At 38.0% G+C, this 22,167-nt stretch overlaps 1 protein-coding gene across 1 annotated transcript in view; it reads right to left on the bottom strand.

The window, feature by feature from the left end:
* Positions 1-836: 836 nt before the first annotated feature.
* The window catches only part of LOC124545615 (protein HIRA-like), a 322,322-nt gene continuing 300,991 nt past the window's right edge, over positions 837-22,167 (bottom strand). Inside the window, 3 exon segments of the mRNA XM_047124563.1 lie at positions 837-945; positions 947-966; positions 1,039-1,133. Of these exon segments, the coding sequence (XP_046980519.1) occupies positions 837-945; positions 947-966; positions 1,039-1,133 (224 nt within the window).

The raw sequence follows: 22,167 nt of genomic DNA, 5'->3' as shown, positions 1-22,167 counted from the left end.
TGTGATGATAAGTCATACACACAATAATCAACTATTTCAGAATTATTTTGCAGATTAATGTCACAGAAACTAAGTTAACTGAACTTCATCAAACAATTAAATAACATATGAAAACTTTACAAAAGACACAAATAACCTAAATAAATATGTGATGACTATCCATGTTTTACATGACTAACAATACTGCCTTTAAATACAAAAATAACACACTGCCTTTAAATGAATAAACAACACAGAGCAATGACAAGCATTACAATTTTTATATGAAGCTCTTTGAAAAATCTTGTTTGGATTTTCTTGTTTTATTATAAAACAATGTTTTTATTTACAGTTGAATGTTGTGAGGGTAGCAGTCTTTCAAAGTAACATATCTTTTTCTGAGAATGTTATGTGATGAATACTGATAACATAAGATGTTGCTTATTAAAATGTACTGATTTTCTTATCACTTAACAGCAGAACAAATAAGAACAGGTACAAACACACACAAAATAACAAAAATAATTTGTTGACTGAGGTGGGACACTGGTGTTCTACATGGCAGTGAAGTTTGCTTACTGAACACATTGCTCATGTCTCCATAAGAATTATGTTTGAATATCTCTAACTTTGTGGTGACAGTAAGACAGAAAAATATTCATCACTGACACCACAATGTTGTTTAGCATGATACTCCACAGAACAGCAGTAATACTAAGTATAATTTTATTTAAAAGTACTATTTAAAAAATAAGATAAACATTTTGTCATTAGGCAAGTCACTTCACAAAATTGCACCTGTATTACACCACTTCTCACGACATTCTGCGTAATGAAAACACTTTATGGTAACCTTCTCACTGCTTTTCCATTCCATTAAATAACTGAGCAGATTGTTCTAATTGTGTGAGCTGGTCACTATATTCAACAAGAAGTCTCTGCAATCTGAGATTCATGCCCATCAGAGAAAACGTGCTTTGAAAACCCCTGGAACACAGAACAAAATCATGAAGATGGAATATTACTAATAACACCCACAAGTCCTGATATTGTACTCACCATAATTGTGTTTTCCCAAGATTTGCTTTGATTTGAATGGCTGTGTGTGGGACCCAGCAGAACATTACAGATTAGCCGTAATTTGGACACCAGACCTATAAAGCATAGCAAAACCATCACAGGAAATTTCTTGCAAAGTTATTTTAACAGTACATGAAAATTAGTCATATACAAGACTCAAGAAGAACATATATAACCTTGTAACCAAAGAAGAAAGAAATAAAGCAAGGTTGTTACACACATAAATTAGAAAGCATGATTGACCTTCTACATCTTGGAATTTTTAAGTATTCCCTCAGCAGAAAGAGAAAGAAAGATGAGGAATAAACAAAAGAAAGATGCACATGTTTTAGAGGACTTGTAAAATCATTCAAAATATGGATTAGGACAGAAACACAACAGGAAAAGTGTCAGTGTCATCTGAGATAGATCACAATTTTAGTTGGAGCATTGGTCAAGCAAAAGGCCATATCTGTAATGATACTATCCTAAATATGGTCTAGAGGAGAAAACCTAAATATGGTTGAATGGATGGGGATTGAGCCCCATGCCTGTTAATTAAGAGTTCAATGTCATTCGATGTACCATCTCAGTCTTCAGACAAACAGAGTAAGGTAAGAACTGTTAATAATAATACGAATGTCAAGGATTAACATAAAACCTATAAGAAATTGCAAGATGAGAATGGAAACAAAACAAGAAAACCAGAGAAGTGCAAGTAGGACTTGCACTTTGAGGGTTCAGTACAAGCTTAATTACGTACATAGATATTTCCTCTATAGGTTTTGATGAGTGAGTTTTTATCAAAACAGACGACATAAATGGTTATACCTTTGGATTACATCAACTCAGAAACTTAAATGTTTTACACCACCAAGGAACCATAGTCTTTAGTATCAGACATAAATTTCGATTTGATACAGCTACCCATTCCTGAAAAAAAAAAAAAGGTCTCTCTTCATAGAGAGATGGACATCAAAGTAAATCTGTAAGGGTTCTTTTTTTACTGAATGAGGCACAGAGTTCTAAAAAATATAAGAGGAAAAGTAAAAGTTCATATTGATAAGGAACACAAAATAAAGAAAGAGAAAGAAGAGTCATTAATGGCAAGATGTATATAGAAGATGGGGAGCTTGTTTCCCATCTTGAGTTCACAATGAGAAAGGGGCTCAAACAATGCAGTACTTTCTTTCTGTTTTCTCGGGCATCTATTTATATCTTTGGTCTTTTCAATCTATCTTTGTTTGTTGTCACCCCTCCCATCTTTGAACCAGTCAGAATTGGCTTCTCTTTTGCCACAAAACTGGAATCTTAATTTCTGCTGTCAGTCCCTCTGTATGTTTTGAGAGAGGCTGTTTATTGCAGTAGATTTGGCTTTCTTGAGAAGCAATACAGTGGGGAAAGGACATATTGATCTGAAGAGGTTTCTTTTAAAGAGCCAGATCACAATTCAATATCTTGCCCACTTGGTTCACAGACAAATCTCCTATGGTTTATTCTTAAGCTCAATACTCCCACAAGTATAATGGGCAGTAGGACAAAAATAGTTTCCCAGTTACACAGTTCTGATGTAACAAGTCACATGTCTAAAGACTCTTATGTTTTTAATAAAAAATTCTTAATTAGTATGTCCCATGCGAATGGACTTTTTTTAGATACTGTGACTTTTTTAACTGCACCACCTCTTTTTATCATATATTCTTCACGACTTTATCAGTTATTTTGGTTCCCATTTATCCTTACCAGTGTTTCTACAAGAGCTTTCCCTATTTAGTGAATGTTGGTGTGAGATTGATTACATTAATCTTAATTAGAAAGGAACCTCATTGTGAACACTGCTTCTAGGCTCAGTGTGAGTTTTGGGAAATTTATACACCACTGAAAGTCATCTTTATCAACTGCTGAGTTACTGGAAGCTGCTGAAAGTTGGTATATTGGAAGATTGCCCAGAGAAACATACTTGAAGTTCCAGAAGGACTTTCATTACTGTTCACTCATGTATATACCACTTCTCCAAAAATGACTGGCCTGTAAACCATCTGTTCATTTGTCTGTGACATCAGGATCCCTTCCAAAAAAAAAAAAAAAGAATGAAATTGTGTCTGAAATTGATACTGAATATGGGCCACTACAAAATTCTTCTCCCATGCCATGTTATGGCAGATGCAGAAGAGGAGAGTTTCACTGAACATAGGACAGTTATCAACAGTTGGAAAATATCACACATAACACTTATTAGAGAGCAGAGCTGACACACGAAATTAACATTCTGCATTATTCACCTCTACAGTGATGAACCAAAATATTATGCCCACTTGCTACTGCTAGACTGAATGCAGCCTGGTGACACTGAGGCATCTGAGATAAGGGAATTATATAGACAGAGTAGATATGAAAGTGGAATAATTGTAGTGATTATATGGCTGCAAATGAGGAAATCATCTGGCATAATGGACTCTGTCCCAGTGCCTGGAAATGAGCATCTCAGAATCTGCAAAGCTAGTCAACTGTTCACATGCTACTGTTGTACTCATCTATGGAAAATCATTTTAAAGATCACAGAATCCCAAGTAGGTGACATGGTATTGGACATTCAAGCCCATCACAGAATGTGAAGGTCAGGTGCTAGTCCACTACATCATACAGAATATGCTATGATCTGTGGCTGATCTAACCACAAAGCACAATGCTTGTGCAGGCACAAGAGTTTAGGATCCCACTGTTCAACTCATATTGCTGAGCATGGAACTCAACAACAGATAACCCCTATGTGTTTTCATGTTGATTCAAAACTATTGTCAACTATGACTGCAGCAGGCATGAGAGTATCTGGATTGGACCATGGATTAATAGAAACTTATTGCTTGGATTGATGTACAGACATGCAGTCATCCAGGCAAACAGCAGCTCGAAACACACACCATGACACAGATACAGGGATGTTGGGAGCAGTATCAAGCTACAGAGAAAATTCACAGGGACTTCCTTGGGATCTGAGATAATGATTGAAGACAACATGACAGCCGTGGACTACAATAAAATTATTACAGAACACCAGCACCCCCTCATGCTTGATGTCTTTCCCAACATCAATGGCATCTTTCTGTTCAAGAATGTGTGTAGCAGGTGGGTACTGATAAACCTGACAACCAATGCAAAATAAATTGCTTCAGAGCAGCAGTGACATTTCTGCAGCAGAACCATGATGACTGTGACGAGTTCCTCGACAGGATCATAATAGGTGATGAGAGGTGGGTTTGAAAAGTCATTTTGAAAGTCATATCACAGTTGTTGAGTGCATCCACGTTCCTAATGGAAGATAACCCGAGATTTGGGTTGTTGACTTTACTCTGGAATCAAAGCAACATTACCGGTTTCACAATGGGATCAGTCAACTTCACAGTGGGATCAGTTAACTCACACAAGTACTTGGGTGTAACAATTTGTGGGGATATGAAATGATACATGGTCGAGTGTCAGGAAGCTGATGAAAGAACTGAATTCACAGATGCAAACTGGCATGAGAAATCCTACTTAGAATGTTTCTAGAAGCAAATATAAGTGATGAATCCTGGAATATCTTACAACCCAAACATAGTGCTCCCACAGGGATCACGAAGGCAAGATTAGACAAGTGGTGTGTAAGCAATCATTCTGCCCTTACTCTATACATGAATGGAACAGGAAAAAGCACTGATAACTGGTACAATGGAACACACCCTCTGCCATCACTTCACAGTGGTTTGTAGAATAGAGAAGTAGGTCTCCTGTCAAGACGAAATTCAAGGAGACATTGTTGGTGGGGAAAGTGGGTGCTTGGTGTTCTGGGACAGGAGGGGCATTCTGCCCATTAACTGCCTGCCCAGCAATGGAACGGCAAATGCCTTGCCGCCTGTTACTGTCACTATGTAACATTGTGGAAATTGTGATGAGACATTCCAAACAAGAATGCTCAACGCAGGTGTGTTAACCCATGAAAATGCTCACCCACATAAGGACTGCTGCTCAACAACTGTTGTGAAGGAGCTTGGCAGGAACTATTTTATCTTCCACCATACAGTTCTTGCTCTCAGCAATTTCTATCTTTCCTTCACATTCAAGAAATTCCCGCCCTCCAGTCAGCATTTCCACCAAATTAAGAGCTGGAAATGCCAGTTACATGCACTGGTTTCATTCCCAGCCTCCTCCAACACAGTAATACGACAGTTCGGCTCACAATATGAAAGATGTCTAAATGATAACAAACGATAGCTCAAACTTTCCTGTATTTGTTACCAATAAAGTTTTCAATATAACTATGTTTCCTCTTTAAAACAAATAGAAAAAAGTTGTGATGACAAGCAAAACTGATACTGTATAGCATTAGAAAGGTGAAGCAACATGCTATAAACAAGTGGTCACAATGTTTTGGCCCTTCAGTGTACTGTATCAAAATTCAAGCAGGAGGAACTATACAGAACAAAATAATCTTTTCCATGAATGCAAAAAATTCTGATCACATGAACCAATTTAATGTTCTTGATAGTCAGTCTTCAAAGTACCATGGACAAGGGCAACAGGATGTACTCTGTGTTGCAGGACTCCCATAAACCTGTTAACCCTTTGATCGCTGTGGGCGAGTTAACTCATCATTCCCCGTGCTCCTCATATGCTAAGGACCTGTTAAAATGTAGCCTCCGGGTTTTCCTTAAGCACTACTGATGTGTCTATGCATCCCACTCCATCCATTCTCTAACTCCCGTGAACAATTTACTTTCTTATCTTCATGAACAAAAAAGTTTTCACCAACATATCACACAATGTATGGTTCATGCTGTCATTTTCTAAAATCCGCATTTTGATATCTTGAACCATTAATGAAATATAACAACTGCTATGAGTACTTTATTCCCAATGTGCAGGGATGGAACTGAACATTCTGTGCATGAACATCCACTGGATATAAAAACCAATGCTTTGACAATGAAGCGAAATATTCTTGTGCTCTCAGTTTTCAAAAGCATTTTGATATTTTATCTACATTTTGTACATACCAATATATGAGCTAAAATCAGCCGTATGCAAAGGCTATGCAATGCAAACTCTTTAAAATTTCATGTAATGCTTTACTTTATTTGATGCAGCACAGTAGTTATGACAAATAACAAAAATAAATTCAGTCCTTTATCAAGTGAAGACATCAGATGGTAAGATACGCAAAAATCAAATTTTTTCACCACATAGTTTTCTTAAAACTGTATGATAAGTATTTCATAATGCCTGGAACACCACCTGTTAGCACAGGTACTAGCATTAGGCGAGCAGTAACACTGACAACAAAGCCATGCTCAGCACAGAATGCAGAGAGCACATCTCTAGCAGTCAAAGGGTTAATCAGTATCACACCTGGTTTGTAAGTGGCTTCAAAACATGCACAGAGAGTGGGGGAATTATTATGGCCAATATTGTGCATTAAAATTTAGTAGCCAGTTTTACTAAATATTTAGTTATATCTTTAGAAAATATAAGGCTAGTATAAAAACCAGAAGCTTATTCCTAACAGATATAAATGCAGTCCTGCAAATTTACTAAACATAAAAAGTACATGATTAATGAGTCACAATTAGAGTCGGTCATATCACACAAACACCTGAGAGCAACAGTTCCTGGATCCATGAAGTGGATGACCAGGTTGACTTATATGCAACTGAAACAAATAATAGGTTTTGATTCACCGAAAGGATACCAGGAAACGTGTTCACCAGCAGAATGCATTGTTTACCACTCTTTTCCCTCACAGTAGCACATTGCTCATGTGTGTGGTATTCATACCAAGTTTCACAAACCAGGACCATCAAAATTTTTAATGCAGTTTTCAAGAAAGACGGTGTTATTAAGCCTTTACATGAGTTCTAAGATAAGTAAATAAGACCACATTAAACTCAGATTTATTAAAGACATATTTAGCCTAACACTGTGAAATGAGTAGTTAATATTTTGAATTGAATACAGTTTTATTCACTAACTGTTTAGCTTCTTACCACCAAATCCCAAACTGTTTAAAAATTCCCATGTATAAAATGTTCCAAATGTCTGATTATTTTACATAGAAGTTAATGTGTTGAATATTTTATATTAAGCATTTAAGTGAGAAAAAGCTTGGAAAAGGTCTGATATTATGCTTAAAGTTTGTTGGAAGTTTATAAGTATTCTCACTATGAAACACTGAATGAATGCAGCCTGGGTAATCTGCAATCTGTTTTAAGCAAAAACTAGTTTTTCACACATCTCATTGTTTATGACATTATATCACCTGAACTCTGTGTCAACAATGATATAATTTTGCAGGTACATTCAAAGGCATATGTGGATACTATCTACAAACTATGTTGGGAATAGTTAATAACATAGAAATAAGAAGTTAAAAAATCATATATGATGGCGAAATCTTACTGCATGAACAGTGAAAATGTAGTGACCGATAAACTTTTTTCCTTTCTTCACTCTGTGGATGGAATCAGCGAAAAAATGTTTCATTAATGTTTGAAATTGTGTGTAAAGTTCACTGGAAATTGCCAAGTGCCCTCATTCTGAAGTACTGGATGAATAAAGTCCGGATATTTATGTGCCACCAGTTACACACACACACACACACACACACACACACACACACACACACACACACACACACACACACACACACACACACACACACAGTTTCTAACTGCAGTACTTGTCTTACTGTTTTAAACTAGTAACATAAGAATAAACCTCATAATGAGTAAATTAGGACAGCATACTACATTTTTACATTCAGTCAATAATTAGACAAAATGTCAAAATTCAAACTTTCATTCCCACTGGAAGCTGTCAAAAGGCAAACTGCAACTGGTACTACGTTCAAGGATGGTTGCTTAGTAATACCGATTGTCTTTCTGAAAAGGTGGTGCACTGAGGTAACATTGTCACCTCACAGGATTATAGCATTGGAATAGCTCAGGTGATGGAGAGCAGCTGATATGAAACTGTGACATACATATTTCTGTAATTCTATGCATTTTCCCAGATCATGATTCCATGTGGTTTGTTGACAGCTGGTTGTGCCAGACAGTCCAACCATGATGATAGAACACTGTTCACTTCACTTCATGGACTGGTACATGAGGATGTGTCACATTTTTAATCAAATACAGATTTATTTTCAACTGTGCAACCTTAAAAATAGGAAAAGCAGCTACTTATGAAGAGAATGGGATATATAATTTGGTGTAGCACATTGTTAAAGAAATATACAAATTGGTGACATTTTCTATATTTGGCATTTTAATTATCTTTACATACTTACTGCTGTATGGGAAGGCATAATCTTACACATACTATGTGCCAACACAATGGAAGTGTAGTTTTTTGTTAATTCATATTCAACAGCCTATTTAATATCTATTGTTGGACTCAGTTTTACAATCCTGTCCTATTACCCTCAAATACAGGAATGGTCTCTTTCATGTTTAGAAAGCAATGTTACAGTGGCAAGAAAATGTTTATCACTTACTTATCCTTGCTGCTGCACTGAAGTCCAGTTTCATAACTTACAACTGTGTGATTATGATATAGCATACATTCATATTACATGGCATATATTGGAGTTATTACTTGAGAATCATGAACTAATGAAAGACTGTCAAGCTAAAGGCTTAATCTAGGCCTAGCTGAAAATAAATGAGAAGTTTTGAACTGTTAGTGTCCACATATGCACACCTATACCAACTATAAAAAGGACTACCATTTGCAAGGTTATCTGCTGTGACATTACGCATGGATCATTAGAAGAGTGATTTCTATTATGATGGCTAAGTGTGGGTCACCGTCTTATTAATGCCATAATACAATTATCATTCACAGGCAAACTTTGACAGCAAGTTTATATGAGTATCTGTACACTAACCACCATATTCCACACAGAAACAGACTCTAAGGAAAGAGAATCCAAGATTGTTCCACCATAACAAAACTGCATATTAAATACAGTGTACGGATTAATATCAATGTGGAAAGGATGGACTTTTACTCAGCTCATAGAGGAGGCATTAAGTCATAGACATGTACAACAAAAAAGTATACTGGAAATATTCAGCTTTTGGACAAGGTCCTTCATCAGAAGTAGAAAAGTCTCACACATTCATACAACCGCAATTCACGCACAAGTGGCCACTGTCATCTCCTGATGCTAGATGCAGTCAGCCCTAGCATCTGGAGATTACAATGGCCTTGTACATGTCAATTGTGAATATGTGTGTGTGTGTGTGTGTGTGTGTGTGTGTGTGTGTGTGTGTGTGTGTGTGTGTGTGTGTGTGTGCGCGCACGCGCGCTTGTTTTCACTGTGCCTGTTTGCGACTAATGCCTCCGATACGTGGAGTAGCAATCTATCCTTTCCATATTGTTGCTATTTTAACCTGGTCTTTCAAAATGCAGTATCTGGCAACATTAACTTTTGATTCTTGGTATTTCTGTATTGATACTGGTATTTCTGCATTGATATAACCACAGACAACATATGTCACCCAAGAGAGGAGGGCTATTTAAAACTGGGGACCTGGACATAAAGTGGGAAGGGGGCCACTTTATTCTTTTTACTTTAAAGGATAATATTTCATTATTATGTGCTGACATACAAAAAGAATACTCGTGAACACTATTGGAAGCTGATTGTTGGTACACAATATTGAGTGTCAATTATTTACAATTCATTTTCTCTGAATTTATTACAGAAGTAGGAATCACTCATGTGGTATTTTGTCGATCACGTCACAAACTTTTTAAAAACATTGGTAAACTTAGATTATTTTTTCAATGGGAGACATTTTTCAATAAATGTATACACTACTGATCATCTTGTGATTCCCCCCACCACATTTCAACAACTGTTTTCTTCTCTCTTTTTCTCAGTATTTATCCTACATGTATAGGGTCTGCATGTTCACTATATCTCCTTCCACTATTTCACTCTGTTGCTGACGTCTTCAAGTGGATAGTGTAAGATAAGAATGGTGGAGGATGGATTAATTATTGAGCCAAGATTATTTCCGATGGGAACATTGCCAAGTGAAATCATGTGTATTTTCAATCACTTAGAAAAGGACAATGAACTGTAATGTTCAGTGTATTAATGTATTAGTACAATCTCAAAATGATTACTATGGCTAATATGAGAAAAGGGTGGCAGGGGGGGGGGGATTAACATGGTAAAAGCTGGTTGTGAGGGGGGGAAGGTTATAAAGAGAGAAATGGATAGCAGTAGTGGTGCAAGGTAATATATATTTTTTAAATTGTAATTGCAATTAGAAATATTGCATACAACATTAATTGTGAAAAATAATTACATTGTAACTGTGTTAGGAACAGTTACTATGGTATACAGTCCATAAAACTTGTTCTGGCGTAACCACAATTGCCGGAACAAAGATGAAGAATGCAAACAAGAGAAGGCAGTGAAATGACGTCAACCAATGATGCACTGATCAGAACACACTATGACAGGAGTGACCTTTACAAGAAGAGAATATAAGCGCTGCTCCTGCCAGCCTTGGTTGCTCAGTATCGGCTCAGTATTCGGACAGCACTAGCACAACCTAGCAGAGAGTGCTACAATAACAGTGACATGTGATCCATATCAATTGCTTGCAAGAACACTGTATATAGCAAAGGACACTTATTTTGCATGTTGCCCATCGCTTGCAACCACTTATAAATACACGTTGAATATTGTCACTCTTCTCGTTTGTAAGAAAGTTATTAATGTGATTTTACATGAATTCCGAGAACATTCCAAGAACACAGCATCCTTTAGGCATCCTATACGAGACAAATGGGCAAGACCTCACATTTGACGACGAGTATCTGCCAAACCCAGCGCCTGACGGCCACAGCATTTTCGTTTATATTGTGCTGGTGCCTTAATTCTCTCTTTGTCTTTACTTTGCAGGGGCAATTATTTGCTTTAACAGTTTCTTGTCGTTTTTGCTTATCAGTGTTTACAGGTCGTCTTTGCAGAAATTTTCTTTACTTTCTTTGTTTACTTGCCTTGCCTATTTGTTGCATTTGTGTCGAACAACATGCCCACCCCACCTGCCCGCCCCCTGCTCAGGCGCCGCAGCTGCAAGCATTAGATGCTACAAAGCTAATGCAGGTGTTTCAGTTCCACACTCAACAAATCTCCACATTACTCAACATGTTGTAGCAGCTGCTGGCCAAAGCTGTGCGCCCGCCGGAAGAAGCACCACCTACTACAGTTGCTACACTAACTTTTTGACAGTTTTGTGAACAAGAAGAGGAATGGCTAGAGTGGTTGTGGTTTGAAGCCCACATCATTGCCCACAATGTACCAGGTATGGTGGAACTTCCATATTTATTATCAACAGTAGAAAGTACAGTGTTCAGACTTATCCAGAAGTTGTATCCTCAACACCACTCCAAGTGAACTTAATTATGACCAAGTAATCGCTTCTCTAACTAACTATTATGACCAACAAGTGAAAGTGGAAGCAGCTAGATATCAATTCTTAAATTTCAAAAAAGGCCAGATCAAACTTATCGGAAACAGGTAACAGATTTGCAAGGTATGACAAGGAAATGCAAATTCAAATGTACTTGCGGTGCTTTACATTCAGATGTTATGTTGCGTGATGCGATCATGTATAAAGTACCTGATGTCAAACTCAGAGAATAGATTTTGAAACAGTCCGATCCATCATTTCAGCAGGTAGTGCAAATACTAGATCAGTACGATTCTGGTGCCTTCTTGACTCATTAATTTGAGCAGCCAGCTATCTGTTGGGTTGAGTCCCTTGCTTGCGATCACCTCATTCTGCACCGGCGGCGTGCACTAGCCGCTCTGAGTAAACAACGTTCCACACTGTGTAAGCGGTTCACTAAACAGGCGAACAGAATTAAGTCTTGCCCTCGGTGTTATTCACAGCACAAACGCCAAGACTGCCCCTCCCGACAGGCTCTGTGTTACGCTTGTCGTAGAAAAGGACATGTGCAATCCATATATTTGTGACAGAACAAAAATAAGAATCTGCCCCACTCACAAAAATCTAGACACAAGGCCCATGTCATAAAAGCAGTACATTCCAAGTCTGCAACTAGCAAGCTGCACCAGATTCATCAGTGATACATCAGTCAAACAAACTTTTCGTTCATTTACTTATTTGTGGGAAACTTGTGAAATTTCAATTGGAGGTGGGTGCCTATGTCACACTGCTAAATCGTCACACATATGAAGTGTTAGGCCCCCCTTGCCTCTCTCAAACTAGCACACAACTGATGGCTTATAATGAAAAAGACATACCTCTTCTCAGAACATGTACTTTGCCTACCATTTATCACTCGCATACACGAACAGTGACTTTTACAGTGTTGCAATCACGCGATTGTGAGAACATATTTGGTCTTGATTCTTATCATTTGTTTGGCTTTAACATTCAAGACAATGTGTTGTCAGCATCTGCATTCAATGCAGAAGACTGCGTAGTTAGCTTGCTAAAAGGATTCCCGGAACTCTTTTCTGAAGTTTTAGGCAAAGCTAACAATTTTGTTGCACATATGGCGCTTAAAGACAATGCTCAGCCAAAATTTTGCCGGGCCAGAACTGTTCCCATTGCACTGCAGGACAAATTCGCTGGTGAACTTAAAGAAGTGCAATACAATCTAGTTATTGCACCCATATCAGCTAGTCAACGGACAAGTCCACTGGTCTTGCTCCCCAAACCTCCAGGTCGCATTCACTGACTTTAAGTCTACAGTCAACTCACAAACTGTTATTGATACTTATCTACTGCCACAGCCAGAGAATTTCAAGGACAGATTAGTTGATGGACACTATTTTTCAAAAACTGGTTTGCGTCATGCATATCTCCAAATACTGCTCGGTGAAGAATCTCAAAAAGTGTGTGTAGTAAATACCCATTTGGGTTTATTTAAATATTTGTGTTTGCCTTTTGGCAGTGCTTCCACACCCACCATTTTACAACAGTATTTGGAACAGATGACTGCAAAATGCCAAACTATTCAAACTATTTGGATGATATTATCATAGCAGGTCATACACCTGAAGAACATATTGCAAATTTACGTGGTTTGTTTTGTGCGTTATCTGAGTCAGGACTAAAGTGTAGACTGGACAAGTGTCACTTTTTTAAACCTAAATTGCAGTATCTTGGTCATGTCAAACAGTCAAGGTGTACATCAACTTCAGTCGCATTTGTTAGCCATATGAGACTTGCCAGTTCCTCGCAATATCACAGAATTGCAGTCAGTTTTAGGGAAAATGAACTATTATATTTGGTTCATATCAAATGCTGCACAAATTGCAGCTCCACTGCATCACTTGCATCGCAATAATGTCCCCTTTGTGACTCTTCAAGCTTTCCCAGCAGATATGTTGTAAACAGTCTTCACGGGTTTAATGCTGGATCATGTTGTGCAAATGCCACAATATATGCTCAGAGCAACTGTCCAACATCTTCAGCTGGTTCAACCTTGCTTGTGGCTAGGTACGACTGATGGTATCCGCACATCGATGTCCCATTTCTAGAACATGCCCACAAAGAATGCGCAGGCCTGGAAATCATGCATGTGCAATGATTTGCAGGTAGATAGTGCCATACTCAAACATCCACTGCCGAAAATCAAAGAGCGACTCTCCTGTGCATGCGCTGTATGCTGCATTTACTAACAGTACAGACAGACATTACTCACCAAAGACCGTACTAGAACAATGTTATGACGGGTCTGTATCGAAAAATATTGATTTTTGCATTGTGATTTAATAGCAGCTAATCCAGGGTTCCAGGCTGTGCTCAGTTGAAATCCCACATCCCTGTTGATGAGATTAGCAGCAGTACAGATATGTATTGCTTCCTTTGTGATGCAATCCCAAATTGATGCCGGGGATAAAACTTCCATCTTTTCATAAATCATGCGATATCCTGTATTCAGACAGTATTCCACAATTGTCAACTGCTATTAAACCACAACACTAAAATCAAGATTATTTTGATAACAGACCTGTTATAACATTGGTCTAGTATGGTCTTTGATGAATAATGTCTGGCCATACTGTTAGTAAACGCAGCGTACCGTGCGCACGCAGGAGAACCCTCTGTGATTTCCACGTTTTAGTATGGCACCATCCATCCACAAATCACTGTGCATGAGCAATTTCCACACGTACACATTCTTCGCACTCATGTCATGAAACGGGGCCTCAATGTGCAAATACCGTCAGTCGTACTCTAACATTCTGATGGCTTAAAATGTGAGTGTGGCTTATACTGATTTTTTTCTCCAAACCACATTCCACTTCTTCACGAGGTGACTTGGAATTTTGCATCCCTCTTCTTTAAGAGCTAGTTGGCTGCTGGAAAATCTCTTGACTTCCTCTCCATCAAATAGCGATAGGTACAGGAACTTTTAAGCCACTTACTACTAATAAAATGAGTGTACATACAAACTTTCCTTTTCGTCAGTTAATGACGTATTTGACTTTCATGCACAATATAATTCACACTTTCAACATACATATGTAACTTCCTGTAAGTACCTCGTACCGTCACACATTGGAAACAAGATGAGTTACAGTTGAAAGAAAGTTGGATCGACTACTATGACTTTCTCAAAATGAATTGGAAAATATGTCTTGCCTCTACCAAGACTGAGCCAAAAGTCTAAAAGAGTACTTTTTCAACTGTTCTTGTTTCACATAACAATAGTCAATGACACAATAAGCAGAGCAGCATAAAAACTCCATGGTTCTTCCTTAGACATGCACTAAAATCTCTATGGATTGCCTGACAGGTACTTGTCGGTGCAGTTCGACCGCCACGTCTACTTTCTTCTCGTGACTGATTTTAAACCTGTACACACAAACATGTGATGCGCAGTAGGAAGGATTGTACCATCCCACACTCATATCTAGAATATTGTGTGTTCAAGATGGTAGAAGGCTGAGTGGTTCTAGAATTTACACAGAAATTCTCAAATCACTACAATACCTAGCCACCAGCAAGGTTGAATCACCTGAAGATGTAGGACAGCTGCTCTGAGGAAGTATTGTGGAATTTGCACAATGTGAACTGGTGGCAAACCCATGAAGACTATTTACAATGTCGCCTTTGTTTGGACAAATGATGTGAAGCAGCTTTGCAAATACTAAAAGATGCATTGCTCAGTGATCAATGCTTAGTTCATTTAGATCGCGACAAACCACCAGTTGTATTGCAAGTTGATGCTTCCTCTTACGAAATCGGTGCAGTGCTTTCACATAGAATTGGTAATAAAGAGAGACCTATTGCTTTCACATCTAAAGCGTTGCCTAAAGCTCAGTGTAACTACTCACAAATTGAAAAAGAGGCTTTGGGTATTGTGTACGGTGTCACCAAATTTCACCACTATTTGTATGGCAGAAAATTTTACTTGGTAATGGATTACAAGCATTTGCAGTCCTTGTTTCATCTGATAACACTGCTTCCTGTACAAACTGCCCAAAAATTGCAAAGATGAGTTTTGTTGTTGTCGTCTCAATACCAGTACTAGATAATGTATCATCTGACAGCTCAACATGGTAATGCAGGCGTGCTTTCATGTATTCCAATTGGCCCTGGCACATACTTTGATGCTTCTGCTGCATTTGTTGTCACATCAATGCTCAGGACTCTGAATAGCTTCAATCTTTTCTGCTGAACTATAAGAAAATTGCACTGGCCACGGACGCTGATCCAGATTTTGCCCAACTACATTTGCACATATTGTCCTCTTTCCTTGCATTACATAAAGAACTCTGTGGTGCGCCGATACTTTACACATCAGCATAGCCTCGCTGAAAAGAAAGGTGTGATTCTTGTACAAAATAACAGTGGTCAGTCACATGTATTGATCCCCAAAGCTTTGCAAAAAAGAAGTGTTGCAGTTACTTCACACCAAGGACACTGGGGGATTGTTCGTACGAAACAGTTAGCATGTTGACGCTGTATTTGGCTGGGTATGGACAGCCAGATCAAACAGATGATATCACAGTGTCACCCATGTGCGGAAAATCAGTCCAATCCACCATAAAAATTCTCTGCTTAGCCTAAGTTGTAATCGCCATTGCTATATGTGCACACACACTTTGCAGGACCTTTTTGGAACAATTGTTGGTTGAGTGAGTTTGACTTTTATAGCAAGTTCCCTTTTGCTGTTCCAATGAAATCGACAACGGCAGGTTGCACAGTTCAGGTGTTTTCAATGATCTTTTGCCTCGAAGGTTTATCTGAAGTAATAGTGTCAGACAACGGCCCTCAGTTCATTTCAAATGAATTTCAAACATTCTGTGAGCACAATGGCATACAGCATCTAACTAGTGCACTGATCCATCCACAGTTGAATGGCAAAGTGGAACAATTTGTCAGAACATTGAAGCAGCAGATTGCCAAACTTTGCTCTGCACACACCAGGGATGCAGCTCTTTCCCACCTCATATCATTCGCACCCACAAGATGGACCATTGATGGCGGAATTACTTCACGGCCACTGCCATCAGACACTGCTCCACAATCTTCAGCATCCAGCGCCGAAGGAAGGCCACAAGTATCACTTCGTGCCACATGATATTATCTTTTACAGGGTTTTTAGTGGCAGTCTAACAGTTTGGACGACTTAAAGCATTGAAGTATGTATGCAAACTTCCACATCTTTAACGAGATGACTTACTTGAGATGTTAGGCCAACCTTCCTTGCTAATTAGCCTGTCACTGCAAACTCTCTCTCTCTTCTTCTCTGAAATATGTTGCAAGTTACAGGAATTTCTCAAGACTTTTGCCACTTATAAAAAGAAGTAGATGTACAAAGTTTCATTTGATTCAACCAACGCTGTATATTTGAACTTCAGACATTTTACAACATCCCACTCTTCACATAAATAAATACTGGTTAGTAAGTCTCTCACATGTCCAAATGTCAGAAACAAAGTTAATTTACATATAAGAGAAGGTAGGCTTAATAACCATGTCCATTCTCAGATAGTTCAAATGGCTCTGAACACTATGGGACTTAATTGCTGAGGTCATCAGTCCCCTAGAACTTAGAACTACTTAACCCTAACTAACCTAAGGACATCACAAACATCCATGCCCGAGACAGGATTCGAACCTGCAACTGTATTGGTCATGTGTTTCCAGACTGTAGTGCCTAGAACCGCTCAGCCACTCCGGCTGGCTCCATCCTCAACATGAATCTTAATACATGTCTTCCCCTCACCAAGGCTAAGACAAAAGTTTTAATGGTTCTTTTTCAACTATTCACATTACTATAACAATGGTCAAAACACAATTAGAACAGGGTAGCATAAACACTCCATGGTTCTACTGTCCATTTTCACTAAACTTCCATGGATTGACTGACAAGTACTTGTTGGTGCAGTTTAGCTGCCACGTCTACATTCTGCTCATGATTCATTTCCAACCTGCACACACAAACGTGTGACACGCAGTGGATAGGATTCCAATTTCTTGCAGTCATATCTAAAATATCATGTGTTCGAGACAGTAGAAGGCCAAGTGGTTCTAGAATTTGCGTGATAATTCTCGAATCCATACATATCCCCCACCCCCAATTGAACACGTTTTTTTTTTATACACAATCATTACGTACATAATATCACACATAATAACATTTACATTTTAGCAGTATACATTTCTCACATAGGTTTATATATACATCTTCCACTTCAATAACAACCCTTTGTTTTCTCCAGAGCAATATGAGTGTCTCTTTATTCTATTCTCACTTTATTTTGATATCAAGACCTGAGTATTCATTTGTGATTTAGTAAGCTTGACTAGTATTTAGGAATCGTGAGGACTCTTTCCTTATTTCCAGTTGTAAACTTCAGGTGTTCATGTAATGTCGAGTAATCTATTTTCTGTTCTCATTCTTTGTACTACCTTTTTATTAGTACATACTAGTTTTATTATTTTTTGCAGTTTGGAGGAACTCTGAGCAAAAGGAAAGTGTTCTTTTTGACATTTATTTAAGTGAAACACAATAATGCTAATTTTGTATAGATTTCATGCTTTCCAGAATAATCACTATAAAATGTGTGACTTCTGTCATGATACTGTCCCCTTCTGCTAGGATCAGTACCTATACCTTACTTGAGGGTTGACCTTATGAGTGCTCTTCCACTCTTTCCATTCTGGTAGGTATGTCCCTTTATAAAACATTGCTGTTTTATAGGCCACAGGTCATCTTATCTCCATGTAGGTACACCTGCCCTTTATACTCAGTAAATGCTGGGTACACCCCACTTATCCTTTCTGAATAGGCCTCACGGTTCATTACCCCAGTGTACACTCCTATGTATAACCTAATTAAGTATTTTCTGGTTAAGATATAAATCTATCTCAGACTTCACATTCACTTCTTAATACATAATCTATTTCCTAGTGTTCTCCTCTACTTCTCAAATTATATACTCTACATAGATAATATGTCTACATACACTATTTAAGTTCCAGTATCCTACAATCCACTGATTTTTCCTAAATGACTTATAATGATTAATTCCACTCTAGCTTACGTTCTCTTTCTTTGCTCATGCCTCTTTCTTGTCCGTCCCCTGCTCACTACTGCTTTATAGTTATTCCACTAACTCACATGCTTTTGTCTCTCTTTGTGCATGAGTTGATCGCCACTATACTTTCTTTATATACACCTCTTCATGTATACACAACGAGGTAGAACTGTCATAGTTTTTATATATATGATATCAATATAATGGAAGGAAACATTCCACGTGGGAAAAATTATATATAAAAACAAAGATGAGGTGACTTACCGAACAAAAGCGCTGGCAGGTCGATAGACACACAAACAAACACACAAAATTCAAGCTTTCGCAACAAACTGTTGCCTCATCAGGAAAGAGGGAAGGAGAAGGGAAGACGAAAGGAAGTGGGTTTTAAGGGAGAGGGTAAGGAGTCATTCCAATCCCGGGAGCGGAAAGACTTACCTTAGGGGGAAAAAAGGACAGGTATACACTCGCACACACGCACATATCCATCCACACATACAGACACAAGCAGACATATTTCTGCTTGTGTCTGTATGTGTGGATGGATATGTGCGTGTGTGCGAGTGTATACCTGTCCTTTTTTCCCCCTAAGGAAAGTCTTTCCGCTCCCGGGATTGGAATGACTCCTTACCCTCTCCCTTAAAACCCACTTCCTTTCGTCTTCCCCTCTGCTTCCCTCTTTCCTGATGAGGCAACAGTTTGTTGCGAAAGCTTGAATTTTGTGTGTATGTTTGTGTTTGTTTGTGTGTCTATCGACCTGCCAGCGTTTTTGTTCGGTAAGTCACCTCATCTTTGTTTTTATATATAATTTTTATATATATATGTACATATGTTCCTATGTACACACATTCTTTCACCTACAACACCTGTCGGTTCGCAAATCGCAACAGGTTTTTAGTCTGTAATTTCAATGTTTGTGTATAAGGTTATTCTTGTGTGTAAGTGGATGTGTGTTCATGTAGTGTGATTCTTTGGTGTTCTTATCTAAAGATAAGATGTAGGTTATTAGAAACCATGGAAACCAGGAAGGACTTCTTCAGCGATAGAAGTTAGTGAATATGGAAAGAGGGAAAAAAATAGATAGTTCCTCAATTGAGAAGTAATATAGGAAAAAAATAGATGTGGTTGCTAAGATCGAAGAAGAGAAAAAAAGATAGCCCCAAGGACGGGAAACCCTTCCCACCCTCCTTTGCCAGGATCCCTACCTCCTACCTCACAGGTACTTGAGTGAGACACCAGAGGTGGTTTGCTGTTAAATCGTCTCCTACCGAACGGACATCCCCAACTTCACCCTTGAAGTCCCCAAAGGAGATCTTAGCAATCCTATGGAAACAGCAAGTGATGAAGAATCAGGCACACTTGTTTGTGAGGGTTGTTTGAAAGTGTGATGTATGTTTTGTGTTAGCCATGATTTGTGTGTTCTTGTAAACAATGGTTTTATCTACGTTAACCACCCCTTTCAAAATTGATACAAACACTTCCATTTACATCCCCTTTCATAAAAGGTATAAAATATTCTATATAAAATAGGAAATTTATACACTATTGTATAGTTTGTTACATGACATTATATTTTCCACACATATAATACTTCATTCATTTTATTTTTACGGCAATACTGCTTTCCTCCTTATTCTGTCATTCGCCTGGATCATTTTCTACTTAATTGTCATGTCCAGTTTTCTAAACACTAAAATTATAGGATAGATTTTAGGAATAGATGACAGAATAGTGTAAAATTTTTAAGGAATTTGGTGCAGGAAAACTGTTTTGGAAGAAACACCGAAAACAGCTTGGGATCTGACGGTTGTCACCACACCCATTAACACAGAATGTTAATGTCCCTGGGGAACGTATACATTGTACTTCCCCTTCTCTAATCCAATTGTCGGATCTACTAAAAATAATGTCTTGGGATGTTTTATCGTTAGTACTCGATATGGTCCTTCATATCTCTGGAAAAATTTATGAGTCTCTTTCTTTAGCGTCGAGCTTTGAAGATGTCATCAACTTCGTATTGACGTTCCACAACCTTTTCATTATGTTTACTTACTCTTTGTTGTGCTTTTTCAACTAATTTCTTAGAAACTATTTTCTGATTCACTTTGTAATCAATACTTGGTTGTTCAGACCCATTAAAACACTTAATTATAGGTTCTCCAATAAATGCTTTACCTATAACATCTAAAGGTGTCAACCCAGTCAATAAATGTGGTAATTCATTTAAAATAAGTTCAAAATCTTTAATTTTTGTTGCCCACAAAGTATGTTTCTCATGACAGTAAGTATGACACAATTTTCCAGTTTCCTTCATCACTTGCTCACACAGGTTTGATGATGGGTTATAATTAGATATTAGCCCGCATCTCGTGGTCGTGCGGTAGCGTCCTCGCTTCCCACGCCCGGGTTCCCGGGTTCGATTCCCGGCGGGGTCAGGGATTTTCTCTGCCTCGTGATGGCTGGGTGTTGTGTGCTGTCCTTAGGTTAGTTAGGTTTAAGTAGTTCTAAGTTCTAGGGGACTGATGACCATAGCTGTTAAGTCGCATAGTGCTCAGAGCCATTTTGAACCATTAGATATTAGCACCTGATGAATACCTTCCCATGCTAGGAATTCTTTAAATTCATTACTTACAAACTGTGGTCCATTATCTGTAAGAAACCGTTTTGGTTTACCTACTTCTAGGAAGTATTGTTGTAAAAAGTGTATAACTGTTTGCATATTTGCTTTTTTAATAGGATATAGTCTAACATACTTTTACCAGCACTCTATGATGACCAAAATGCATGATACTCTTCCCTTTCCTTTTGCAACTGGTCCAAAAATGCTGCCGCTGTGAGATCATGTAACGATAGGAATAATAGGATACATTTTGTATTTTACATGAGTATTATTCTCTTTCACTTTCTCGGAAATTTCACAAGTTCTTATCAAAGATGCTATTCTACGCCCTAGTTTCTTAAAATAATAAAACTTATTCATATGTGTTATTAACTTTTTTATTCTGAAGTGTCCATATCCTGTATGAACATACCACACAAGTGCGTCTTCCATTACCTTCGGAATACATAAGCACCAACGCTGTGATGTTGTGCTCTCTCTAAAATAAGTTATGACCTACAATTTTCCATTTTCCTAATTGATCAGGATGATGGATATTTTCTGTTATTCTTTCGGCCATTTCCTTTACTCTGATGTTCGGATATTCTACTGACATAAAATTAATGGTAAAAATAACGCTGGGTCCTTCTGTACATTTCAATTCTTTCATTCCTATGGGTAGCCTAAACAAAGCATCAGGTACAATATTCTCAGAATCTTTTACATATCGTATCTTAATATCATACTCCTGTAGGAAAAGCATCCATAGCATTAACCTATTGTGCAATAATTGACTACTCATTAGAAAGGATAAAGCTTGATTATCTGTATAAACGTGGATTTCAGATCCCCACACTAGCGTTTGAAATTTTTGAATGCCCTACACAATTGCCAATAGTTCCTTTTCCATAGCTGTGTAATTTAATTCATACCTATTTAG

This window comes from Schistocerca americana, chromosome 8 (assembly GCF_021461395.2).
Source record: "Schistocerca americana isolate TAMUIC-IGC-003095 chromosome 8, iqSchAmer2.1, whole genome shotgun sequence".
NCBI classification, from domain to species: domain Eukaryota; kingdom Metazoa; phylum Arthropoda; class Insecta; order Orthoptera; family Acrididae; genus Schistocerca; species Schistocerca americana.
The sequence above is the reverse complement of the archived record's forward strand: the minus strand, read 5'-3'. Positions and strand labels throughout refer to the sequence as shown.